Here is a 27,615-nt window from a genome sequence, read left to right as displayed (position 1 = left end):
GCCCCAGTCTAGTTTTAAGTATAAATTATTAGGAGTGATTAACAGGAAAGAGTAATATTTCCTTTTTCTGTCAATGCAGATTCTCTTCATATATCTAGGAAGAGGCTGTGTGTATGTGTGTAAGATTTATTTGTCTAACTTGAAAGAATTACAGAGAGAGACAGGATAGACAGATTTTCTATCTGCTGGTTCACTCCCCAGGTGCTGCAGTGGCTAGAGCTGAGATGGTCAGGAGCCAGGAGCTTCTTGCAGGTCTCCTCAGAAGGCAGACTTGATCTTTGTCAGTTGTGCCCTGATTGCTTTCTAAAGTGAAGCTGTGACTGCATTGTTTTGCTTTGGCATAAACTTGGAGAAGCATGATTTCAAGGCTCACATGCTTCTCTTACATGTCCCACTCATTCTGGAGTGTGCAGAATATTGTTCTCTTGGCAAATACAATTGTCTTAAAATTTAGTCCTTTGCTTTCTATTAGCAAGTACCTTTCAGGTATCTGTTTCGTCGGAGTGAAAGTCTGGCTCGATGTAAAGGAGCATTTGGCTCTTCAGCCTTTGATAGTCCCATTTAGGATTGTTGACATGATCTTGCCAGGTCTTTCAGTTTTTCAGAAATAACAAGTTTCTTATTGTTTGTTAAATTTTTATTTTAAAATACTTATAATTTATTATAAATGACTCGTGGTGATTGAAAAAAAGCCAACAAACATGGAGTTAAATGAAAAATGGGCAAAAATCTACAGTCCTGAATTTAGCATTATGAGTATCTGAATCCTTCGAATACTGGTAGCCTCGTTCGGAGTTTTGGCATGAGACCAGCAGCCCTTAAATAAGCCCGTGTTTCTGTTCTTTCATCTGTTGCAGCCTGGAGGACTCTGATGACAGGTAGGAGAAATTTGCCCTTGACAGCAGTAAGGAGAATTTGGGTGCAGCTTGACTTGCTTCTACAGTTACAGTGTTTTCCTCTGTAGCATACCAAGAAATTGAAGATTTAGGGTCATTCCTGAGTGTAGAATAATGAATGTTACATCACACATTTCAGATACTGGTTTTATTCAGAAATAAGTTAGAACATATGAAATCTGTCTTCCTGTACCAAACATAATATATGTCTTACTGTATTCGAGTTTAATTATACGTATTTAAGTTTTTAAGCTTCCAGTTGTACTGCATTGCAAAATAGCTTTATATATACCAATTGATTATGAATTATGTAATTATAAATATTGAGGAAAATAAAGTATCTTTTTTTTTTAACTAGTAGCTATAGTACTAACTGTAAAGATAAAACAATTTGCCTAGTATAAAATAGGTACTTAATGAATTTTTCTCTCTTGTTTTTTTTTTTCTTTTAGTTCCTTTTGCAATGAAAACCAAGCAAGTCTCTTCAAAAATTATTTTTAAAAAATTATTAAATAAAATACGAAACCAAAAATCTCTCTGGACAATTAAATCCTTGTCTGAGGATGAAAGTGAAGTGATCACAACTGTTAATGAAATTGAGAGTAAGGCGTCAACTGCTGCGTCGGGGACCGAGCAGGAACAAGGTAGGCTGTCCATACCTTCATGTGGCATGGTAGAATGTCAATTTAAATTTTTCAAAGAACATTCCCAGACCTGAAAATCGAAGGACGGAGGTCGAAAGGAAGAAACATCATTTTGCTAAGGGCAGCAAACAGTCTTAAAACCTCAGTGAGTTTTGTTGTACACTGCTCTCACTGTAGAGGATTATTCCCATCTGTGTCTAATCCATTATAGATGATGAACCAGAATTAAGTAGTTCTCTGTTGCTGATTCCTCGTGATATTTCTTAGGTTGCAGTGGACATATATGTTTCCCTTATATTTCACCAGAGATCTGGTTTCTGTTTTTGGCAGTTGTAAAGATTTTGGCAGGTGTCAGTAAATAGACTGTTAACTATATTTCTAGAAGTTACAGGTTTGTATCAACACTATCTCCTTGAATTGTATACAAACATGAGAATTGTGAAGATGTGGCTGTTCTTTGATGTGTTTTGCTATCTGTTAGAATTTTATTTTTGGAACTCTTTTGAATTGAGGTTGCATTTGTGTTTGTCTGTATTTCAATTCTGGATTTTAGTGTAAGATAGGAAGCTTCCCTGAAATATACCTTTCACGCGGCTCCATAGTACGTGTCCTCTCTGTTTTCCCACCTTATTTGTTCCTTCTTTGTGATTTTGTTTGTTGTTTATCAGCATTTCCACTAACCAATGCCCTCAAAACTCAATTCTTGAGAGCTTTTTTAAATTATTATTTTATTTTTTATTTTCCATGAAACAATTTGAAGGCATAGAGATTCCTTTTTTTCTTTGTATCAACACTCTTCCCTAATTAACCTAGTGCCATAATTTATTGTCCCTAAACTGATCTCTTCCCAAATGGGTTTTGTAGGCCTTCATCTTTTAAGCACAATTCATTCCACTTATTTCACATCTTGTGTATCTAATAACAATTTATGTTGTTCCAGTTTAAATTCGCTATTTTCTCCCACCCAGTTTCAGCTTTTCTTAACAATCTTTCCACATTTTGATATCTGGTAGTGTTTTTAATTCTCCTGCTCAAGCAAGAATGTTTGGTCATTCTGGTTTCCTTCCCATCAAAATTATCAGTAGATCTAGTTACTCCTACCCTCAGAATCATCCAAGACCCAGCCGTATTTCATCACCTACAGCTCTGGATAAGATTCTTGTAGTGTCCTGCTGTCTTCATTTTATACCTATAATTATCTGATCATCCCCCATCCCCCCAAAAAAAAACTCCCAAAAAACCACAGCATGTGCTTAAACTATTAGTGAACTGTGTGAATGGAGCACACGGACTTGGCACCATCAGCTCCCAAGCTCCTGTCTCACTCGCACGCGTTTCCCTGTCCAGACACTGTGCTGCAGAAGTCAGCATTACTGCTCCTGCTTGGATAGAATTCTCTTGGATGTATCTGTGGCTCAGCCGTCTTTCCTCAGGCCTTTTAAATGACAAGCAATCCACTTTTTACTTTCTTGCTACTTGTCTTAATACCCACCCTGTGCAATGCTTCCATGAGGCAGCAAGGCTGTTCATTATACTTTCCCCACAGAATGAGCTTTGTGCATGAAAGATACTCAGTATTTATTAATTACGTAGTTTAGAGCAGGAGAGAAGTTTCAGAAAGCATACATACATGCTTGAAGCCATAGCCACAGAAGAAATTTTTTATGGGAAACGCTTTAGAGCAAAGATTCCTGGAGAAGGAAAACAGCTAAAGCATATGAAAGAAAAAAAAGAGCCAGAGAAGTAGGGGAGAAGGTGGTATTGAAGTTCCAAAAGTGATGGGTGCATTTGTAGTGAATTCATAGCAAGTTCTTTTGAAAAAGGCTGTGTGGTGCAATGGCCTAGTTAGTGGCTAAGTCCTCACTTGCACATGCAGGGATACCTTATAGACACTGGTTCATGTCCCAGCAGTCCCGCTTCCCATCCAGCTCCCAGCTTGTGGCCTGGGAAAGCAGTCGAGGACGGCCTAAGGCCTTGGGACCCTGCACTTGTGTGGGAGACCCCGAAGAGGCTCCTGGCTTCAGATCAGTATAGCATCGGCCATTGCGCTCACTTGGGGAGTGAATCATCGGACGGAAGATCTTCCTCTCTGTCTCTCCTCCTCTCTGTATATCTGACTTTCCAATAAATAAATATTTTTTTAAAAAATTGTTAATTTAATCATTATTCTAACATTTTAAGTGATATTTGAGATTATTTACATTTCCCTAATGACTAATATACACTAATATGACTTTTTTTATGATTTAATTATTTTTGGGTCTGGCATGGTGGCATAGCAGCTAAAATCCTCTCCTTGAACATGCCAGGATCCCCTATGAGTGCTGGTCCTAACCCCACTGCCATAGCTTCCCATCCAGCTCCCTGCTTGTGGCCTGGGAGAGCAGTCGAGGACGACACAAAGCCTTGCGACCCTGCACCCATGTGGGAGACCTGGAAGAGGCTCCTGGCTCCTGGCTTCAGATAGGCTCAGCTCTGGCTGTTGCAGGCGCTTGCGGAGTGAGTCATTGGAAGATCTTCCTCTCTGTCTCTCCTCTCTGTGTATCTAACTTGACAATGAAAATAAATAAATCTTTTTAAAGATTTATTTATTTTTGTTGGAAAATCAGATCTTTTTAAGATTTATTTATTTTTGTTGGAAAATCAGATACACAAAGAGGAGGAGAGCCAGAAAAGATCTTTGTTTGCCACAATGACCCGAACTGACCTGATCTGAAGCCAGGAACTTCGGGGTCTCCCACGTGGATGCAAGGTCTCAAGGCTTTGGGCCGTCCTTGACTGCTTTTCCAGGCCACAGCAGGGAGCTGGATGGGAAACAGGGCCACCGGGATTAGAACCAGTGCCCATATTGGTTATCAGCACATGCAAGACGATAACTTTAGCCACTAGGCTACTGCACCAGGCCCAGTTCCATATTCTTAACTGGCTGAGTCTTTTTCACCTGGCTTATGCTTAAATACCATTTCATTTTGTTTAAGGTATAATTTATTTTAATTAGAAAGATTTACGGAAAAAAGGAGAGGTGGAAAGATTTTCCATCCACTGGTTCACTCCCCAAGAGGCCACAATGGCAAGAGCTGAGCTGATCCGAAACCAAGAGCCAAAAGCTTCTTCTGGGTCTCCCACACAGGGGCTGGGTCCCAAGGCTTTGTGCCATCCTTGACTGCTTTCCTAGGCCACAAGCAGGTAGTTGGATGGGAAGTGGAGCAGCTGGCACATGAACCAGTGCTGATATGGGATCCTGGCATGTGCAAGGCTAGGATTTTAAGCACTAGGCTATTGTGCTGGACCCAATGCTTAAATATCATTTTTTCTAAGAAATCTCATCTGATTTGCTAGTCTGATATTATCTTTATGATATTATATGCAATCCTTCATTTTTCTGATTTAGAATTTAAACACAGTTTCTGTTTTTGTGTGTTTTTTACTGAGGAATATGTGATTTTTCTGTCCCTCGTATTACCCTATAAAACTCCCTGAGGTCTTTCTCATTCAGTACAGTGTCCTTGACATCTAGCACATCAGTAGATGCCAAGTCAATAAATCGATAAATGCAGTTGATCTGAATGTGCACTGTAGTTATTTTGTTCAGCGTTAAGCTTGATGGTGATGGCATGCTCATCGTGGCAACGATGTCTCTGCAGAGGTCGAAGGTGATAGGGGAACGATTGAGTCGGGGACGCTCACCAGTGAAGATGCTCTGCCTCCATGCCAGAAAGAGCCTGCAGTGGGACAAGGTACTCTCCATCACCAACTGCGAGGAAACTGACGTGACTCTTCACCTGTTTTTCTTTATAAAATTACGTGTGAATGAAATGCCATTATTGTTCTGTCACAATCTGAATAGTTAAGTCTGGTTTTTGATTTCGGGGGATTCTTTCAGAAATAAATGAGACTCTGCCTGCCACAACTGCGGCTCCGAGTTCAGTCCTCCTCCATCCTCAAGAAGCAGCAGCCAGACTTAGAATGTCCGCAAGGCAGAAACAGGTAATGCGGTGTTTAGTTTTTAAAACGTTCATTCACTCAAGAACTATAATTGTTACCAGTGGAAATTTTCATAACCTCTGGTTACTTTTGACCAGAGTATTTTTGTCAAAAATAGGACATTATGATTCAAAAGTATGACTGTGTTATGCAGAGCTGACAAAATGCGTATTGTTGTTATGCTACTCATCTTTTTTGCATTTGCTTTTTTATAGTTATTAAAATTCTGTATAATTATAGCACCTTGTACATAGTAAGTGCACAATAAATATTTGTTGAATGAAAAAATCCTCATTCTAATATTAGACACCAGTGCATATAAATAATCTTAAAATGTTCTTGAAAATATTTGTTATGAAAAAATTGCAGGTGCTGGCACAGTGGCTCAATTGATTAATCCTCCTCCTTCAAGTGCTGGAATCCCATATGTGCCCCAGTTCCTGACCTGGCTGTTGCAGTTCCCATCTGGCTGGTGCCAGTTCCTGACCTGGCTGTTACAGTTCCCATCCAGCTCCCTGCTTATGCCCTGGGAAAATAGCAGATGATGCCCCAAAGCCTTGGGACCCTGCATTGCCTGGGACAAACTCCTGGCTCGTGACTTTGGATTGGTTCAGCTCTGGCTATTGTGGGCATTTGGGAAATGAACCAGTGATTGAAAGATCTCTGTTCTTCATCTCTCCTCTTCTTTCTGTTTCTCCTCTGTAAGTCTGCCTTTCCAATTAAAAATAAAAATACTTAAAAAGTGATGTATCCATTTTAGTGCAAAAATTAAGATTTTTAAAATATTTTCTTCGATTTATTTATTTTTGGTTCAGAGTGGATTTTCAGAGATTGGTTGCCTTGGCCGGAGATAAGCAAATCCAAAGCCAAACTAGGAGCCTCCTCTGGGTTTCCCAAGTAGGTGCAGGGACCGAAGGACTTGAGCCATACAGTAGGCAGGGAGCTGGATTGGCAGTGGAGCAACTGAAACTAAGCCGATGCCCATGAGGGATACTGGTGCTGCACGAAGAGGATTAGACAGTAAGCCACCACACCATACCCCAAAGAAACACTTCTTAATTCTTGTTTTCTGTGGAATTTTTGCAGTCCCCTCACATTAAAAGTACAGTTCTTGAGGTGCCTCAGTATTTAAAACTTTAAATTCAGTGACTCCTGTACATAGAGTAAACAAGCTGATAGTAACTCAAGGGTAGCTGCTCAACAGTAGTTGCCTGATGAGGACTAGGTAAAGAGTCAGTTCAAGAATTTTTCATTTTCAAACAAGGTCATTCTTTATTATGTCTGATGGAAATACTGCTTTTTGCAAAAGTTCACCTGCATTTCTTTTTCTGCTCACTCAGTAAATTTTTCTGTGTATTGGAGATTGTACCAGATGTTTGCTTTGACATGCAACCAGACTGCATAGCCCTTGTCCGCTTAAGTCTTAGCATGTGTCTGTATGGTGTGGAGTGTGTGTGTGTGTGTGTAATATTAGTCTACATCTGGCATCCCTCTGACATTTGACAGGGAAGACACAGCATATTGTTCATTTTACTTAGCTTCTGGATCTCTGTCCTTTGTAAAGTGTATGCGTAGGGAACCAGAGTTGCTCTGGGAGGCCTTGGTACTTGATTCATTTAAGTTTTTTGTGTTGGGCACATTGTATAATTAGAGGTAGAGGCATGGAACATAACGATGTGTCGTTTAGTGCTGTTTGGTGACGGCTTCCCAAGCTTCCACAGAACAGCAGTGTTTGTTCCTTCTGCCTCATTGCAGTCTCACCCTTTTTTCATTTTCCCTTTTTCTAACATTTCACTTCTGTCTACCCATCAGCAGTTACAGTGACATGGATGAAATATGAATTACCAGCACTTACTTCTGATATTATTGATAGTCTTTGGAATAAGACCAATTTACTTTGAAAAGTGATGCATATCATTTTCTTTTGTATAAGTTTGTTAATAGATCAATAGTATTTGTTGAATAGATAATGGAAATAGAAGAGCAGAAGCAAAAGCAGCTGGAATTACTTGAACAAATTGAACAACAGAAGTTAAGATTAGAAATTGACTGCTTCAGGGCTCAGCTGGAAGAAGAAAAAAGGAAAAAAAGTCAGCAGACTCAGGTAAGGTACAGGCGCACTCTTCCTTATAGAAGCCATCAGGAAACAGGAAAAGATGGGCAGTCATAGCATTCAGAAAGACAAGATGTTTTTCCAGTTGTTAGTTGGTTTGTTCCTCCTCATGTATGTTTATAATTAGTTTGTTCTAAGGTACTGACTTCAGTTTCTATAGGGCACTGGTACACATGGCCACGATTTGAATGTATCAGATATACTGAGTTTTTGGACATGGCAGTAAAGGAGAATGATCCATGATTGGTTTGTGTCTTACTAATACAAGCACCAGACTTTTTATAATAAATAAAAAGCAGGTATTTGGTATCTGTAGGCCAGTTGGGATACCATTCTGCTCCTGATGACACATACCATAGGAGGAATCAGTGTCAAGATTGATCTTGGGTTCTAGGCTCCTGATGTTTGCACAGCGCAGCCCTAATTGGGTGTTGCAGGACTCTGGGAAATGAACCACCAGTTGAAAGACCTCTGTCTCTGTCTCTCTGGGTGAATTTCAAATAAAAAGAAGTAAATCTACATGAAAGTTTACATTTGTTAGAATTTCAGCTTATATACATAAATGCTTCAGTACGTGCTTCCACATTTGCCTTTTATTTTGTCTTTTAGGATGGTGCTGCTCCAGTATCATGCACTGTACTTCCTGATGAAGACAGTCATAGGCAGATGATTCGCAATTATCAACATCAGCTTTTACAACAAAATAGGTAGCAGTGTAATTTATGTGTGTAGTGTGTGGCTGCATCGTTAGGATTTCTTACTTCATTTATATGAAGATCTACTTGGAATTCTGCATAAAATGGTGGCAAATAGACTTCTCCAAAATTGCCTTGTGCTTTTTGGGGGGGCAGGTGATGATGGTCACATGGTTGAGATGGACGCACACCCATCTCATGTGTACCATTGATTAGGGTGGGAAGGGTTGAGGAATAGGAGAAGGTGGGTGAGACTGTTTTCAATTTTCTTTTTCTCTGTGCCTGGGGAAAATGAGAAGAGAAGGGGAGGGGGCTGTACCCACATCAGTACCAGCAGGTAGAGAACGGCCACCGATGTCATTCCAAGGTACCTGATGTAGAGCATGTTCCATGGGTACAGGGCAAGTGGCTTCGATGGTTCTGAGATGCTGGTGATTTTGTTGCTCCAACAATGAGGAAATCCTTCTAAGGTCCATTGGTTTACGTAACCCACTGTAGAGTATTCATTCACATAGATATTTGCTGTCAAAACTTGGCCGGGAGAGTTGTGCGATTTGTTCTACCCTTTATCCTCTGCTATGGTACTAGGCATCCTCTGTAGGACTTAATGAGTTATCATGTCCCATCTGAACATCTGGGCATGTGATCCACTGCACCGACTTCAGCAACCAAGGCAGCGTAGTTCTAACACATGCATTCCACAGTCAGACCACAGATCCTGTGGTTTTTCTCTGTGGTTGGAGTTCCGAGTCCAGTGGTTCAGTTGTGAGGGTCCACAAAGAAACTTCGTGAGAGGAGACCCCAGACCTGACTCCTGTGGGTGCCAGCCAGTGCAGTGTCCGACTCAGTCCATCACCCACATCAGCTTACACACTGGTAGTTACAGTTGCTGTGTTAGTGCCGTCTACAGTAGGCAAACCAATGGATACTGCGGTCCTGCCCAATTCTGCCCACCTCATACTCAGCCCTCATATACACCAGCGGGAACTAGTCTAGTTGCAACTACCTCTGTTAGCCCCCACCAGGCCTGCCCATCATACTTTCTTTTCTTCGTGATTATGGCTAACTTCAGATAGCCATTTGTTGAGTTTATAGACACTTGAGAATATGGGGCAAGCTTAAAAGTAATACTTGTTGGGCCCAGCGTGGTGGTGTAGCAGCTAAAGTCCTCACCTTGCATGCGCCAGGATCCCATATGGTCGCCGGTTCTAATACTGACAACTCCGCTTCCCATCCAGCTCCCTGTTGTGACCTGAGAAGGCAGTCAAGGATGGCCCAAAGCCTTGGGACCCTGCACCTGTGTGGGAGACCCTAAGAGGTTCCAGGCTCTTGCCTTCAGATTGGCACAGTTTCAGCCATTGCAGCCACTTGGGGAGTGAATCATTGGATGGAAGATCTTCCTCCCTGTCTCTCCTCCTCCTCTGTGTATCTGACTTTCCAATAAAAAACAAATTTTTTTTAAAGTAATACTTGTTTAATTTTGTATTTGTTTGTTTTGATAGGTTACACAAGCAGTCTATTGAAACAGCCAGGAAGCGATTACTTGAATATCAGTCTGCATTAAAGGGAAGACACTCATCCATGTCAGCCACGTCACTGGTGCCGGATTCTGTTGTATCGGCATCGCCACGGAAATCTAGAAGGCATCCTGCCATCACAGAAAGCTGGGATCACGGTCAGAGACCCAGGTTGAGCCCTAACAAATATCAGCCAACACAGCTTCTACGTAGCTCCAAATCAGAACCTGACCATTTGCAGATGCAAAGGCAAAATCACTTTCAACAGAAACAGGTAGAAACAACAGAAACATTAAGCACTCCAGATGTTCCAGCCACGCGGGCTTTAGAATCACAGGAACTTGGAAGGCAGTTCACACAGACTGAAACACAACAGAGAGACTATGAATATTCTAAGCCAGCTGAGCCTTCCTTGTTCCTGCCGCTGGTTCCTCAGCATTCTTTTAGTTCTTTGCCCATTAAAATTGAATCTGGAAAAATCCATGAACCATTTGCAACCATGAGCAAAAGTACAGCTACAAAAAGCCATTCTATAATCAATCAAATGCAGAGTAGACCTTTGCCGTCCTCAGAGACTATCACAACACACCAGCATCGTCTGAAGTTTCTCCAAGAACAGCTGGACCTACAGAAGGAAGCTCTCCAGGCAAGACAGGAAGCCCAGGAACAGCTGCTCCTGTGCAAACAGAAACAACTGGAAGAACAAATTGGTTTCTCTCTATTTCTTCCATTGGATTCATCTGCTTCACTGCCTTGTGCCAAAGCTGAATCTGGGAGAATTCGGGAATCTTCTGCAGGCAAGGACAATGCTGCACTTTCCTCAGGAGATGCTATGGTTGCACAACCTCAGGATAAGCATTTGAGTTTTTCACAGTCTGTTTTATCACAGCAAGCTAATTTTAAATTTCTTCAAGAAAAGTTGAATATTCAGAGAGATAACCTTCAGGCCAGGCAAGAAGCCCAGGAGTTACTGTATATTCGCAAACAAAGTGAATTGGATGGAAGAGTAGGTTCTGAACAGGCTGAGCAAGCCACTGTCCCAGTTCAGGTCAATCAGCATATTTTTGCCTCACCACCACCTCTTGACACAAAATCTAGAAAAATCCAGGAAGGGGAGCAGTTGTTACCCAAAACTGAAAAAGGACTTCTCTCAAACCAGGATGATATCCGAAAACCTCAAGATGAGTCAAGTTTACTACAGCAGTTCCTTCCTCTTCATGATAGCTTGAGGTTGCTGAAAGAGCAGCTGGTTACACAGAGTGATGCTCTTCAGGCTAGGCATGAAGCTCACATGAAATTGCTTGCAGGTAGACAAAGGGATTTGAGGGACATTAGACCTGTGGGGATGAGCTCTTCATTCTCACCAGTGGTTTTTGAGCATTCTCTCCCTTTTCAAGATCCTGCTAAAGCTGAGACTAGGAGAATTGACATGCCTTATTCATCTCAGAAGGAGCCTGTGAGTCCTAGTCATAGGAGAGTCCCAGCATTCCAGGATAAGTCGTTGAGTTTTCCGCAGCATCGTCTGCCACAGCAAGCTTTGACAGCACTCGAAGAACAGTCACACATACACAAGGTAATACTTGGTGCCGGGGAGGAAACTCAACCTGAACAAAGTGAATTAGAAAAAAGAATTTCTTCTGAACAATCTGGCATGTCTTCATCACTCTCCCAAGTTACTGATTCTGGAAGATTCCAGGAATTTGTGTCATTTAAGAGTAACAGTACAGGTCCATTAAGTCATCCCAAGATCCCAAGATTTCCCGAAAGAGTTCTGGAATTTTCACAACATGTGCTACCTGTACGAGATAATTTGAAAGAACAGCAAGAAAAGGTGGACGCAGAAAAAGCAACCTCTTGTTTTAACCGGAATACCCAAACTGGCTTGCCTTCCTTCATGCCCCGGTTAGGGCATCTTTCATCTGCTTTCCTACCTCCCGCTGAGCTCAGTACAAGCCAGGCATATCTTTCAACAGAAAGTGATACTAAAATTCCTTCAAGCCGGTTTCAGATCCCAGAATTGCAGGATAGGCTTTTGAGAATATCACAGCTTATCCAACCACAACAAGACAATCTGAATGCACTTCAGCAGCAGTTGGCTGCTCAGAGGGAGGCCATTTTCCAGCTCAGAGAGGAGGCTCAGGAAGAACTGCTAACACATAGACCAAACGAGTGGAAGGGAAGACCATCTCCTGAGCACTTTGGCACCTCTTCCTTACCCGAGAAGGCACAGCATTCATTCGCATCATTTCCTCTTTTGGGAACTGAAAGAATTCAAGAAGCTAGTCCAAGCAGCAGTGATTATACGATCTCCTCAAGTCATTCTGAGAGGCAAAGGTTACCTGACAGGCTGTTGGGTTTATCGCATAGTGTTTTGCCTCAGCAAGATGATTTGATTTCACGTCAGGAACATTTGCATGCACAGACAGATTTCCTTTCTTCTATTGAAAAAACCCCAAAAGATCTTATTTTGCCCAAGCAAGATAATTATGAGGGAGAAATGCCTTCTGACCACTTTTTCCAAACTCACCATGATGAGTTGAAGGCACTTCAACAGCAGTTAGATGTACAGAGGGAGGCCATTCGATCTAGACAGGAAGTTCAAGAAGAACTGCTTTTTGAAAGACTGAGTAATTTGGAGAAAAGGGTGTCATCTGAGCAGGTTAGCTCCTCTTCATTCTTACCCTTGCAGGCATTGCCTGTTGCTGATTCTCAGAGAACTCAGAAGTGTTTGCCAACTGAAGGGACTGGTACTCTTCCTTCCAGTCAGCCTGAAATCCCAAGATCACAGCATAGGCTTCTGAGTTTATCACCACCTATGCACCACCAAGGTGAAGTGACAGCACAGGTGTGTTCCAGTGAGACACCCCAAGAAAAATTGCTTTTAAATAGTCAAAGTAAGTTAAACAAAATTGAACCTGTTCATCATTCCATCTCCTCGTGTTTGTTCGAAGAAACAGAGCATTTGTTTATTCCACTACCTTTTGCTGAAGGTAAACCTAAAAGTGTTTGTGAATTGCATTCATCTAAGAATGAACATGCCCCTCCTCCAAGCAATTCTGTAATCTCAAGCCTTCAGGATGGGCATTTGAGTCTTTCACAGCCTGTGTTAGCTCAGCAAGATAACTTGGGTCTTCAGAAGCAGGTGGATTTTGAAAGAGAAGTTCTATGTTACAGCCAGCAGGCCCAACAAGAACTGCTGGTGCAGACACAAACAACCCTACAACAGCAGATCCAGAGGCATCAAGAGATTTTGAAGGATTTCTTTAAAATTAATCAGGTATGTTCTAAACCTGAATATCTAAAAGATACAAGTTCAGAGCCAACTTGATTTTAATCCTAGGCCTACAGGTGTCTAGTTAATGAGACACCTGTAGTGGTTTAACCTTAAGTGCTATAATTTTCAAGCAGTATAGAAATTAAAACAAAAATTTATGTAGCTCACATGAAGTTTATGAGGTTAATAGTTATTTGGATTGAACTAAATTGAAATGGAAAGATGAAAGAATGTAGGCTTTTATTTGGATGTTTGTATGAGTTTTAAACATACCGTAAGATTAAAATTGTGACAAAAATCAGTTATCAGAATTTCAATTTATTTGTAGCAGATCTTGGGCTTTTTATGTGGCACTTCCTGTTGACATTTATGTGCAAGTATAAATCAACTTCACTGTTTTTTTCCCTCAAGTGGTAAGACTATGATTGCCTGTTATGGCACTACCATTATTTATTTACTAGTCATTTGAAGGAAAAGGAATGACAATTGAAAATGTAGGTTCCTTTAGTATAATCATTTGTTGAAAGAAAGGCACGAGAGAAGCTAGATTTTAGGTTCAGCACTATGAATAATTGTACTTTTTTTCAGTGGGAATATAGCCTTGTGAATACTGAAAGTATTTCTCATCTTTTTGTGGTGGATAACATAATACTATGATTGGTGCAACTGTTTGGTTGAGGTTCTAATTTAAGAGTGCAGATAGAAAGAAATGTAATGAATTTACATGGCACCTCAATTTGTACTATCCCCACCCTCCTCTTTCTGCTTTTTCAGACAAGTAATCCCACAATTGAAAATGATGTAAAAATGCAGGAGATGGAACAGCTGAGGGAGTGGCTCCCTCAGACGCGCGAGCAAGCAAGCAGTGAGGAGGGCAGCAGTCGTGCAGAAAGGAGCAGCTCTGATGATGATCTGCTGCTTTCAGAACATCCTGGTGCCAAGCTGAGTGGTAAAGATAGTACTCATTTTAGTATAACTGTTCTGGTGATTATTTGCTTTTATCCTTTGCAGTTTTATTTTTGTGTTTCACTTTTTGTTGACTGACCAGGTAAATTGGGTAGTAGATCCTCAAAGCCACCTGTAGCACAAGTTAAATGTGGATTGGATGTGAAGCAACATGAACTCAGTGCTATTCAAGAAGTAGAATCTCCAGCAAGCGTCAGAACTTCAATGCCAGGTGAACTGATGGCTTGATAAAATACTTTTATGGTCTTCAGTCTTACACAGTTTCGTAGGCTTGCTTTCTTTGCTGTTAAAGGAATTTCAACGTTGTGTTTGTAATAGGAAACTACTGGTTTTATATAAACAGTATTTGAGGTATGATTTTGGAGAAATATGGTTTTATGTAGCTAGTCTCTTCACTTGTGATATCAATCTATCTTTCCAATTTCTGGCTCCCTCTGTTGCTTTTTGATGTCTGCCTTCCAAACTTGTTAGTTTAGGTTGTAAACCCAGTATGATTATTTTTCTTTCTTTGTCTTTTTTTTTTTTCTCTTGTAGTTTTCTGTCTTAGTAGTTTTACTGTTCTTCTCGTGTATCATTTTTAAGATATATACACACACACACGCATGTGCACACACACATATCTGGCTGTTTAACTGTGGATTGTTGGAAGAGGGTCTTGTTTTCATTGAGGATCCTCTGTGTACTAGCTGTAGTTCTTTTTCCTCAAAGAAAGATCACCCACTATCAACCCAGCTACTGGCTTTATGAACCAGGGGCCTGGGAGGATCTGGGTTGAGAGTGCAGACATTCTGAGGATACCCTGATTTCCTTATGGCACATTATCGCCCCTATCATCCTCTGTGCTTGATCCTCGTGAACTCACAGTATGTCACATTCGGTTTCTCCAGCAAGTACACCTTCTGTCTGCTGTGTCCATGGCAGAAGACCAGAAAGTCTAAGCATTCCAAGAATGTAGTTTTAAATATTCTCCCTGTATTTGTGAGCACATATCTTTTTGTGATTTCAATTGCCTTTGGTGATTTTCAGTTGCCTAAGATTAAATATTAAATATATTAAATAGATATTAACATTTTGATATATTACATATGTATATGTTATTATACAAAATATTATATACATAATATATAGTGTATACTATGTAATATTAAAAACACTAAATAGGATTAAATAGATATTAACATTTTGATGTGTTATGCATATTATGTACATATAATGTATAATATGTCTGTTATGTAATATTAAATATATTGAATAGGAATTAGCATATGTATTGTGTATAATCTTTATATATAAACATATTGTATATATTATGACGAAATAGTGTATCTTAGGATACTATTGTTAATGGTTAAGACTGGTGTTTTTTCCTGTGATGAATGAATATTGACATCTGGTGTTACACATAATATCATGCTTGAAACAGTGAGGTTGAATTAACAGTTTAAATGCCTGACTTAAAAGATAAGCAGTAATTATGTTCTCCATATCATATCAAGCGTTTTTTTGTTTGTTTTTTTTTTTTAAGATTTATTTATTTATTTGCTTTACAAAGTCAGATATACAGAGAGGAGGAGAGACAGAAAGGAAGATCTTCCATCAAATGCTTCACTCCCCAAGCACGCGCAACGGCCAGTGCTGCACTGATCACCAGCCAGGAACTTCCTCCAGGTCTCCCACATCGGTGCAGGATCCCAAGGCTTTGGGCCGTCCTTGACTGCTTTTCCAGGCCATAAGTAGGGAGCCAGATGGGAAGTGGAGCAGCCGGGGTTAGAACTGTTGCCCATATGGGAATCCCAGTGTGTTCAAGGCGAGGACTTTAGCTGCTAGACCACACCACTGGGCCCTCTTCATATCAAGTTTTTAAGAGTTTGGATTTTTTGGGCCCGGCACAATGGCACAGTGGTTAAGGTCCTCACCTTGCACGCCCGGGACCCCATATGGGTGCCGGTTCTAATCCCGGCAGCCCCACTTCCCATCCAGCTCCCTGCTTGTGGCCTGGGAAAGCAGTCAAGGATGGCCCAAAGCTTTAGGACCCTGCACCCGCGTGGGAGACCTGGAAGAGTCTCCTGGCTTCAGATTAACTCAGCTCCAGCCATTGAGGCTCACTTGGGGAGTGAATCATCGGAGGAAGATCTTCCTCTCTGTCTCTCCTCTCTGTATATCTGCCTTTCCAATAAAAAATAAAATAAATCTTTAAAAAAAAAAAAAAGAGTTTGGATTTTTACCCTTATTCTAAATGGTCAGTTCAGCTGTATCTGGAAAGTTAAGTGGAAATTTATTAGCAATAGATCCACCTCTGGTAAACCTCATTGGCTATGATACTGCACTGAGCAAAGCTTTAAGTGGAAATCTAAATGAGTTAATTTCTTTTCCTTTCCAGGTAAACCTGATTTCTCTCAGGACAGAGACCCCTTAAGGGTCTCAGTAAGCCGAGAACAAAGTTTCCTCGGGAACCTACTGCCCGGTGATCCACTTGATTATCTTCAAATGGTTGATGACGATGACAAAGCAGGTGAGAAAGAAATTGAAAGTAGAGCTGTTGTTCACAAGGGTATGTGCCTATAAGATGATTACTATTCCAAAAATATTTATTTGCGGTAGTGAAAAAAGGTAAGTAATGTCAGTGACTGTTGATGAAATCATATGCTCCACCCACACTGTGTTCTATGCAGTTGTTCAAAAGAAATGAAGGGGAGACATCTTTACACACATACAAAATTTTTTGGACTCATGATCATCAAAATGTTGGTATTGATTTACCTTTGTTGGAAACTAGGTTTCACTCCTTTTTAAGATATATTTCCTGACCTTGAAAGAGAAAGAGGGAAGGAGAGGTCAGTTTTATATCATTGGTTTCTTCCTGAAATGGCCACCATGACCAGAACTGGGTCAGGCTGAAGCCAGTAGGCAGGAACTATCTGGATCTCCATGTGGGTGGCAGGGATCCAAGTACTTGGACCGTGCTCCACTGCCTTCCCAACCACCTTGGCAGCAGCTGGCTCAAAGTGGAGTGGCTGGGCTTGAACCAGTGCTCAGGTGGGATGCTGGCATTTGTAGGCCACAATGCTAACCTCTCATTTTATGCTTTAAGTGTTCATATATTGAATAAATTTTAATTTGCTTAATGAGAGGCATGTATTATTTCTGTACAGAAAAAATTGAAGGAAGTAAAGTTTATTGAAAAAATGTTTTAGATTAAGAATTTTCTGTCACATTCAGTAAATAGTTTATGAAGGTATGAGTTTTATGTAGGCAGTGCTACAGATTTCAGCTTTTTTTTTTTTTTTATTGGAAAGGCAGATATACAGAGAGGAGAGACAGAGAGGAAGATCTTCCATCTGATGATTCACTCCCTAAGTGAGCGCAACGGCTGATGCTATGCCAATCTGAAGCCAGGAGCCTCTTCCAGGTCTCCCACGTGGGTGCAGGGTCCCAAAAGCCTTGGGCTGTCCTCGACTGCCTTCCCAGGCCACAGGCAGGGAGCTGGAAGGGAAGTGGGGCTGCCAGGATTAGAACCGGCGCCCATATGGGGTCCCGGGCGTGCAAGGTGAGGACCTTAACCACTTGCACCACCGCGCCGGGCCCCAGATTTCATCTTTTAAGCCTATTTGTAACAATCCATATTTTTCCCTTAAAGATTAATTTATTTGAAAGAGAAAGCAGGAAGAGACAGAAACATCTTCCATTCTCTGGTTCAAACACCTGCAACAGCCCAGATTGGTCCAAACAGAAGCAGGAGCTGGGGACTCTACCTGCGTCCCTGCACGTGGGTGGCAGGACTCACGTGTACTTGAACTGTCTTCCACTGCTTTTCCAGGTGTACTAGTGTGGAGTTAAGTTGGAAGTAGAGCAGTCTGGACTTGACCAGGCATACTAACATGAGGTGCCAGTGTCACAATTGATAGCTTAACATGCAGTGCTACTGTGCAAGCCTGAATAATCCACATTTTCAGTGAAATATAGTACCATATTGAGTATTATATTTAAAAGTGCTACATTTAGGGTGTGGGCTAGCAGCTAAAGTCCTCGCCTTGAACACCCTGGGATTCCCATATGGGTGCCGGTTCTAATCCCAGCAGCTCCACTTCCCATCCATCTCCCTGCTTGTTGCCTGGGAAAGCAGTTAAGGATGGCCCAATGCCTTGGGATCCTACACTCGCGTGGGAGACCTGGAGGAAGTTGCTGGCTGGTGATCATCATAGCACTGGCCACTACGCTTACTTGGGGAGTGAATCATTGGATGGAAGATCTTCCTCTCTGTCTTTCCTCCGCTCTATATATCTGAATTTCCAATTTAAAAAAAAAAAAGTGCTACATTTAAGTACTATATTTTAAAAATTCTAGGGGTGGGAGTTGGCTTGTGGTTAGGATGCCCATATTCTAGGCCCGGTGTGATAGCATACTGGCTAAAAGTCCTCACCTTGAACACGCTGGGATCCCATATGGGCACCAGTTCTAATGCCTGCAGCTCCACTTCCCATCCTGTTACCTGCTTGTGGCCTCGGAAAGCAGTGAAGGATGGCTCAAAGCCTTGGGACCCTGCACCCGCGTGGGAGACCCAGAGGAAGCTGCTGGCTCCTGCTTCGGATCGGCTCAGCTCCAGCCATTGTGGCCGCTTGGGGAGTGAACCACCAGATGGGAGATCTTCCTCACTGTCTCTCCTCCTCTCTGTATATCTGCCTTTCCAATAAGAAAATAAATAAATCTTATTAAAAAAATAGGATGCCCATATTCTACATTCATGGTACAGTGTCTGTCTAACATTGTACTCTCTGCTGGTCCTGGGGAACAGTGGTGATGATTCAGGCGATTGGTTTCTCATGAGGAAGACCTGGATTGAGATGCCAGTTCTCGACTACCTCCCATCCTGCCCAGCCCTGACTGTTGGGGGCTTATGGGAGAGAAGTACTGGTTATTAACTTTTTGTTTCTCTGCTACTCAAACAAAACAAAACAAAACAAAAATAGCATTCTAAATGAGCTGCTTTTATGTTTATTTGTGATTATTTACAAAATACTTAACTAGCGAAATCTTTAAATAAATTAATGCTTCACCCAAGGCCTGCCAATGTCAATTTTCTTTTTAATATGTATCTACATGTAACAAACGGCTATGTGGGTAATATTGTTTGCTGACCATACATAACACAGTTTTAGTACTGCTTCATTAATTATAAGGTACCTTTTCAGCCTTTTCAGGTATCACCTCACACCTTGGTTTTGAATTCCAAAATCTTTTTTTTTTTAGTCCAGGTCAAGGAATCTGAGGTCGAAACTCATGCCATATTAAGTTTTGCTATGGAAGAAGAGTATACCTGTCCGAGTCCAACTGTAAAGTCCAATGATAAGGTTAGTAACGTCTTCATAGGAGTCACAGTTTAGAGCTGTTTGGTCCATATTTTCTTTTGTTTAGCTTGCTGAAATATTAATGTTCTCTGAGATCTGCCTATTTTAAGGTGGATCAATGATGAAAATAGCCAAATCTGAGCATCAGAAGACCTTGTAGTCTGACCTGATGCATGATCTCCATAGTTCTGAGAAGCAAAACTACAAAATACCTTGGGGAGATGGGGTATGGTGTGTGTGTGTGTGTGAGAGAGAGAGTGTGTGTGTGTGTGTGTGTGTGTGTGTGTGTGTGAGAGAGAGAGAGACAGAGAGAGTGTGTGTGTGTGTGTGCGCACATGTGAGAAAGCGAGACTATTCTGAGCAATGATGAAATGGTTTTACAACTGACCTTTATAACTATGAAGTTTTCTACACTTGACCTGAGCTCAGAATTGATAACTGCTGAGATTGGTAATATGGGATTTCTCTAGATGTTACTTATACTGTGACATAACAACTCCTTAATTTTTTAGGCTGAAACACAAGAAATTTCTCCTGAGCCAATATCCTCAGGAACCCTTTCTACTGGGAGCTTTTTAAGTTATGAAAACATAGATTTGAGCCTCACAGATTCAGGTAATAGCAGCAGAATGTTCTAGTCAAAAGATTAACAACTTTTGGGGACAGTCGGGGGCAGGAAGCATTGCTTTTTTTCTAATGTATGTGGAATAGGAGGTGTGGGGGTGGTGCTGTTTCTTTAAATCTAAGTTAAATGTAAGTTAGATCTAAGTTATTAGATCTAAGTTAAGGACTGGTGCCCCAAAAAATGAATATTGGACAGTACTATTCAAAACATGACTGTAAGTCACAAAGATGCTCTGCATCCAAAACGGGACTTTGAAAATATTCAATAATAGTACCTTTTCAATATTCAGCAGAAATACATAGGAGCAAATTTCTCAGTTGCACTGTTAGTAAGTACATAGTGGCATGCCTTTCTGCAGAAACAATTCTTTTAAGGAAGTACTTGGCCACAAAAAAGACAGTAATGTCAACTAAATATTTTTATTAAACTCAATTTTCAGAGCACATGGACAATAGGGAACAAGAATCTGGTGCCGGTAAAGAAGAGAAAGCAGGTATTTTCAGCTCTTCCCTCAGTACAGGTTGTCTCTCAGCAACAGAATGCTTCTGGCATTCATAAGTCTCTGAGGCTTGTGATGGAAGACTTTGCATCTGGTCACACACTTTTAATTCTGTTTAATTTCAATATTTTATCTATTTGAGTGACAAAATAGAGCTCTGATAGTTATGGTGGTTCACTTTGTAAATTCCTGCAACAGCTGAGTCTTGAAACCAGGAATCAGGAACCCCACCCAAGCCTCCATTTGGGTGGCAGAGCCCCCAGTACATCATCTTTGCCAGGTACATTAGTAGGAAGCATCATTGAAAGTGGAGGAGTGAAATAGGCTGTATTTCCAGCAGGATCTTCCACCAGATTAAACACCTGCTGTCATTTTAGAAGTTGTTACTATTTAAGGTTCATGTTTTTATAGCCACACAGTTACACCACAGAACATATTGAGAGCATTTAATGAAAGAGGAAACATGGAAGCAATTTGGTTGAATGACATGTAGAAAAAATTAATTAGCAAATACCATTGCAAAGTTAGCTGTCACAACTGAGAGTGTAGTGAATACAGATCAGATGATTCAAGACAGTTTGTTCACCATTGTCAAGTTTATCTTCCAAGAGATAGTTGAGATTATAATATACTCAAAGAATAGCAGACTTTTCTTTTCACTTTAGACATTGATTCTGAAATGATCTAAATGAAAAGACCAAAGCAATGATCACATGGCTTTAATTTTTAAAAAAATTATCTCTTTGGAAGAATCCACCATGGGGGGGGGAGCGGGTTTTGGGGAGGGGAGGGGGGAATCCCAGTGCCTGTAAAACTGTGTCTCATGATGCAATGTAATAAAAATAAATAAATAAATAAATAAATAAAAATAAATTTTAAAAAAAAGTAAAGGGAAAAAAAATTTATCTCTTTTTTTGCTCAAAATTCCAGCAGTTGACCTTGACTTCCCAGAATTGGAACACGTTTTTCCAAATTTGCATCGTCAGCTTTTTAAACCGTTAGAACCACATCCAGATTCTGCTTTGTCACCATCATCCTCTGGGATTTCTGCAGATAATGGAGACTTTTACCAGGTAAAGTAGATATCGCACTGCTGTGGGGGAAAACAACTCTCATCTCCTGTGGAGTAGTCTTTCCTGACCTTGGCTGCCTATCAGACCTAGACAATACCCAGCCCAATGGACTCGGTCTCTGGGAGTGCTCAGCTACTGTCATTTGGTTTTGCTTTTTTCTTTTAAAGCTGCCCAACTGATTCTAACATGGAAGCAAGCTTACCAGCAGTTGCATTTGTGTCTGTCTAAAGAGTTCCCCATTAAAGGTTAGGGAACTCTTATTTTTGTTGGGTGTTGCATGTTTTTTATGCTAACCATTTACTGTATGTAGTAGGTATGCACAGAGGTACAGAATTTAGGAAGTCCTCACCCACAGCAGGGGAGGTGTGTTCTGTGACGCTCATCAGTTCTGGGTGTTTGCTGTGTTGGTCACCTGAACGTCCCAGCTGCTTTACCCAGTTCTGACTTGCCAGAAAATTAGCTCATCATGCTCCTAACACTAGATAATTCACAAATTCTTCAATAAATAATAATATTTATTTAAAAATTTCGGGTATCTCCCTCTGTCTGTGCAAGAGGCACCCACCCCCCTGCTCTCTCAGCGGGTGCTTTCTCCTTTCCTCTGCTTCCCCCATCACCTGGTTCCTTCGCAAATAAAACTCTTCAGTCTGCAAAAACAACAAGAAAATCTGTGTATGTTATTAGAGAAAAGCAGGAGTAAGCAAATTTACTATAATTGTAATATGGTAATTAAGGAAGAATAATATGTAAGGGGCATAGCAATTGTAATTTAACTGCCTTTCCCTGTTTTCTGTCAGATGTTAAATTCTTCCTCTGACATCCGTCGTGCCCCTTCGTCATCCAAAAGGTCAGTGTCTGTCACAGCCCTGAGGAGGAGCAGCTTTCATTCTCTTCCCAGTAGCAGCCTGAACCAGCCGACTGCCGTGGCTCTTCCTGCAGTTCAAACTTTTTCCACAGAGCATATTGGAGGTGAGTATGTCTAAGTTTGAAAAAGTTAAAGCCAGTATTTTTTTTTTTCATAATTCCCTTTAGCTTAGTCCCCGTATTATCCACCCTGTTACCTAGTGTTAAAACTTGTTTTTTCAGGTGTTTATTTAAATATATAAGTAATAAATGCTTAGGTAGTATTCTTTATATTACTCAGTTTAATTTAATGCAATTGTCTTCTGTTCCTCAGCTTGTCTCAACTGTTAGATTTAACAATTTTAAATATCCCTCCAAAAATTTTTTGTGAGGTTAACAGTAAAATACACACATACACATAACACAGAGGATCTTCTTTCATGGAAATACATATTATGAAAAGTTGCATAGATTCATCTTTTTTACTTTCAAATAATGTGAAAATATAATTACATAAATTTATAGTAACATATTTGATCATAATCTAGTTTGAAGCAGTAAGATATCAGTTTTAGCAAAGCTGTATTAAACACATGTATAAAAGACAGACATGAATGAATGTCACTTTGCCAAGAAAAACAAAATGGGTTCTGGCACAGTAGGTCCTTGCCTAGCATGCACAGGAATCCCAAATGATGCTGGCTCTAATCCTGGCAGTGCCACTTCCATCCAGCTCCCTGCTTATGACCTGGGAAAGCAGTTGAAGACAGCCCAAGGCCTTGAGTCCCTGCACCCACATGGGGGACCCGTAGGAGGCTACTGGCTTTGGATCAGCTCAGCTTGAGCCCGTGCAGCCACTTGGGGAATGAATCATCGGATGAAAGATCTTCCTATCTATCTCTCCTCTCTATATATCTGACTTTCCAATAAAAATAAAATCTAAAACAATGGTGTGCATCACAGGCATCCCACATGGGTGCCGATTTGAGTCTCTGCAGCTCTATTTCCCATAGAGCTTCCTGCTTGTAGACTGAGAAGTCAGTAAATGCTGGCTCCATCCTTGGACCCCTGTACACACATGGTTTGAAACCCAGAACTTCAGGGTCCCAGCTCTGGCCATTGTGGCCTTGTGCGGCATGACCTAGAAGATGGAAGCATTCATTCTCTTTCTCTATTTCTCCCTCTCCCTCTTACTGTCTGGACAACTGCCTTTCCAGTAAAAATGAATAAATCCCATACTGGCGCTAGTTTGTGTCCCAGCTGCTCCACTTCCTTCCAGGTCTCTGCCTTGGAACCCTGCACCCGTGTGGGCTACCTGGAAGCTTTGGATTCATGGCTGCAAATTAGCTCAGCTCTGGCCATTGTGGCCAATTAAAATAGAAAAATATTTAAAAATAGAAACAGATCTTTAAAAAAAAAAGAACAGGCATATCAGCTTAGGAGAATTGGATGAAACATGGATACCAGAAAGTAGAGGTGGTCAATTAGACCAGAGGTGGACTGGGCAAAGGCAGAGTTCATAATAACAGAGTGAAGGATGCTGAAGGCATTTTGCTTGTTTACTTTCTGGAACACCAAATAATAATTCTTCTCTTCCGAAAACTGACCAGAGGTGCTTCACCAGAATTCCTCTCCACCATAATTTTTTTGTTCACTCTCATAAAAAACAGTGTTTTAGTGAGCTCATTAGACATCCACCTGACAATCCTTATTTGATTCCTTCTGACATTTTTAGCAATTTTGTAAACATTTTGAAAGGGTTTTTCTAAAGGGCATCATTAACTACCAAGACCCTCGGTTCTTTAAGGCTAGAATGTCTAGGATCATTATTTATAGACATGTGTTTCATTTGATGAAGCTTATTTTGAAATGTGAGGTTTACAGTTTAATATATTGTTTCTAGTTTTCCATGGGTTTTTTAACACCCCTGGTCCATATTATACAGAATCCACTTTGTAGGTACATTCTAGATGGGGAAAAATAGTCGAATTATTATCTTAAATAAGGGAGAAAATATATAGCTGTTTGACAATCACTGTCACCTCCCTTCTTACAATTTTTTTGTATACATGAACATTCACTCCTAAAATTACTTTTTGGAAAAGCAGAGAGAGATCTTACATATACTGGTTTATTTTCCCAATGCCAACAACTGGTAGGATTGGGAAAGACCAGTCAGGAATGGTGGCAGGTACCTAATCTCTTACTTGCTGCCTCCTGCTGCTGGATCAGGAGCAAAACTGAATCCACAGCCTCTGATCAAAGGTTTTGGGTGTCCTAAGTGCTTGCCTGACCTTTGTGTCGATCTAGCCTTGCTCCTAAAATTGTAATACTGTTTCATTTTATGCAGTTTAATCAAGAACTATCTGAATTCATGTTTTAAAACACAATAATTATCTTTTCTTTTATGCAGAACCAGAACAATCTTTTCAACAACTTCTACCTGAATTTTCCTCCCAAGAAGGGAACCAGCATGTTCATCTCCCAAGTATTTTTAGTGTGGAAGGCATAGATAATCAGAACTACCTCTCTGAAGAACAGAGTGAAATACTACAAAATAAGAAGAAAGCTGTTCATTTCCAGCTCTCTGCAGAACGTTTAAGTTCAGTCTGTAGCTCATCTGATGAGGGTAACATGTTTGGTCAGGTGCATGTAAATCATAGCACACCATGTGGTTCAACCTCCAGTGAGTGTTCGATAAAGCAACAATTAGAAGGAAAGGAAGAACTGTCAGAAAGAAGTGTTAAAATGTCACAAAGCCAAGAAATCACTGAAAATGGAAAGAATAAAGCCTATAGGGCTTTTACTGTAAATCCACAAAGAGATTTTGATTCCCAACTATGTGTAACAATGGAGAAAGGACCTTCCGTTCAGATATCCCCTCTGTTAGCCATTCAAAGTGAAAAATGCTTGGAGACCTCAACCACAGCTGAAACTCCAGCTATCTCAGAAACTGAATTATTTTCCTTACAGAGCTCAGTTCCGATCTGGGTAAGTAAACTCGTGGCCATCAGGTATATAGCAATTTTAAGTTTTTATCCTGTTATAATTTTCAGTCAAAATCAAATGAGAATCTCAGCAATGCTACCTATTAACATTGTTACCTGAGCTAATTAAACTCTTGATTGAAAATCTCATGACATGTTACAGCTTTTAGAACCTTAGAAAAGATCCCGAAGTGCAACTACCGATCGGAGCCAGGAAATTCCTCCAGGTTTCCCACGCAGGTGCAGGATTCCAAAGCAGAGAATGTATATGAGCAATGTCCCACATTTGACTACAGTAACACTATTCCTTTCAGACATATGCCTTACAAATCTGTAGTCCCCAGTGCAGCTGCATTTATATTTATATTCGTTTCTTTGCTCTATAAGCATTTATACTCTCAGACAACCAGCATCTTGAACCATCTAGTAGTTGACCGCAGATCTGTGAAGGGAATCTTTCAGGTTAGACAGGTGGCACTAGTGCCACAATGGCTGAAGCTAAACCAATCTAAGTCTTATGTGGGTCTAGGGTCCCAAGGACTTGGGCCATCCTCCACTACCTTCCCAGGCCACAAAAAAGTTGGAGTTGGATAGGAAGTGGAGCTACCAAAACTGAAACAGTGCACGTGCTAAGCGAAGACTTAGCCACTGGGTTCTCAGGAATATGCATTTTTCCCACAATTATGTATACTTGCACAAAAATAATGGACATTATGTACTTTCATCACATTTTTCATGTTTCCCTTTCATTGCCCTGTACAGGAAACAGAATCTGGGCATGGAATAATGGAAGAACCAGAACTTACTTTAATAAGCACCAGTGACATCAGCATTACCGAAACAGATTTTGCCAATTTAACATTAGAAGAAAAAGGAGAAAACGAGGCAAAAACCAGTTTCCAGGTAAACTTAAGAGAAAGCACACCTCTGCTGGAGCCAGGAGCTTCTTTCAGGTCTCCCCTAGGCATGCAGGGTGCCAAAGGTTTGGGACATGCTCTGCCACTTTCCCACACCATACACAGGTTAGCAGGAGTGGAATTAGCAGTTGGGACATGATTTGGTGCATTTACTTCTCAAATGGCTGCAAAGGCTAAATCCATTGGGGGTGGGGGGTGGCAACAACACAAAAGGATTTGCTGTTCTGGAAGAACAGAGCTGGTTCAATTAAGGGTAAAAACCAGACTGTCCTTGCTAAGGCTATTGGGAAGCCTGCAGGTGAGATGATGGAAACCAGGTACCCATCCATCACTCTACTTGCACATGCAGACCTCTGTTGGAAGCAAGGTTGTGTTCAGAGCATGAAAACAGTTACCAGTGATTCATCACAGACCCATGTGAGGGCCTGTGTGGAATGAAGGGCCAATTATGGATCACTTTCTTACAATTTTAGGTGACTGAATTTCTGCCGCTTGGGTCAGAAACACAAACAGATGATCTGCTGGTGTCACAGTGTTCTCCAGACCAGTCAACAACAGCATCTGCAGGTAATGCTTCCAAGTGTGTGAAAGGAATCCAGCAGTGTTAGGGGACTAGTCCATCAGAATTCAGTCTACTTTTTTCCCAATCAGAAACACTGGACACCACACCAGGGAGCTTACAAGAAGCATTTTTAAAAAGAAAAAAATCCTTTATAGAAAGATCCTATCAGAGGCAGAAAGAAATTCGGAACAAGGCTCATGTTCGTAATTCTCAGATAAAGGCAACTAAAGAATCAGCTACAGGTAATTTTTCAGGTTTCAATTAATTTAATACCCTGCAGGTACACATTCATAGTACATCATTTTTTCATTTTTTGACTTTTTTTTAGGTCCATTTGTGAATTGCTTAAAAGGTGTGAACAGAGTATCCATTTCTGAAGATAGGAAGACCGCACAGTCCCTCATGCACCAAAGGGCTTTAAGGTAGCGTTTCTCTTATTGATGATGTACTTCAACAATGCATGTAGTACTTTCTTCAATCATCCTTTTACTGTTTTTAGATTACACAATCAGTTGGCAGAAGTGAGAAAACAAAAGGAAGAGAAAGCAAAGCAAGAAGTTTATGCCAAAAACAGAGCAAGTACAAAAGAATTTCATAAGGTGAGAAGGGCCCTGACCCACCCAGACCATAAAGTATGCAATCACTTAATTACCACATTTAATTTTCATTTTTCCT

General features: G+C 40.8%; 1 protein-coding gene and 2 non-coding genes across 3 annotated transcripts in view; all 3 read left to right on the top strand.

The window, feature by feature from the left end:
- Positions 1 to 27,615, top strand: part of CEP295 (centrosomal protein 295) — a 46,458-nt gene that overhangs the window by 18,717 nt on the left and 126 nt on the right. The window contains 21 exon segments of the mRNA XM_040976751.1: positions 1,349 to 1,540; positions 5,185 to 5,277; positions 5,424 to 5,527; positions 7,491 to 7,628; positions 8,247 to 8,344; positions 9,835 to 13,126; positions 13,898 to 14,093; positions 14,172 to 14,300; positions 16,470 to 16,601; positions 19,337 to 19,437; positions 19,947 to 20,049; positions 20,499 to 20,565; positions 20,567 to 20,671; positions 21,457 to 21,631; positions 22,429 to 22,606; positions 24,891 to 25,465; positions 26,224 to 26,364; positions 26,852 to 26,945; positions 27,030 to 27,194; positions 27,269 to 27,362; positions 27,440 to 27,539. Of these exon segments, the coding sequence (XP_040832685.1) occupies positions 1,349 to 1,540; positions 5,185 to 5,277; positions 5,424 to 5,527; positions 7,491 to 7,628; positions 8,247 to 8,344; positions 9,835 to 13,126; positions 13,898 to 14,093; positions 14,172 to 14,300; positions 16,470 to 16,601; positions 19,337 to 19,437; positions 19,947 to 20,049; positions 20,499 to 20,565; positions 20,567 to 20,671; positions 21,457 to 21,631; positions 22,429 to 22,606; positions 24,891 to 25,465; positions 26,224 to 26,364; positions 26,852 to 26,945; positions 27,030 to 27,194; positions 27,269 to 27,362; positions 27,440 to 27,539 (6,272 nt within the window).
- Positions 19,548 to 19,628, top strand: LOC121154357. Its single transcript, XR_005883499.1, has one exon. It is a non-coding gene; the product is annotated as a small nucleolar RNA U2-19 (small nucleolar RNA).
- Positions 19,793 to 19,862, top strand: LOC121154356. Its single transcript, XR_005883498.1, has one exon. It is a non-coding gene; the product is annotated as a small nucleolar RNA U2-30 (small nucleolar RNA).

Source organism: Ochotona curzoniae, unplaced genomic scaffold (genome assembly GCF_017591425.1).
Source record: "Ochotona curzoniae isolate NIBS_2020 unplaced genomic scaffold, NIBS_Ocur_1.0 contig_2723, whole genome shotgun sequence".
NCBI lineage: Eukaryota > Metazoa > Chordata > Mammalia > Lagomorpha > Ochotonidae > Ochotona > Ochotona curzoniae.
The sequence above is the reverse complement of the archived record's forward strand: the minus strand, read 5'-3'. Positions and strand labels throughout refer to the sequence as shown.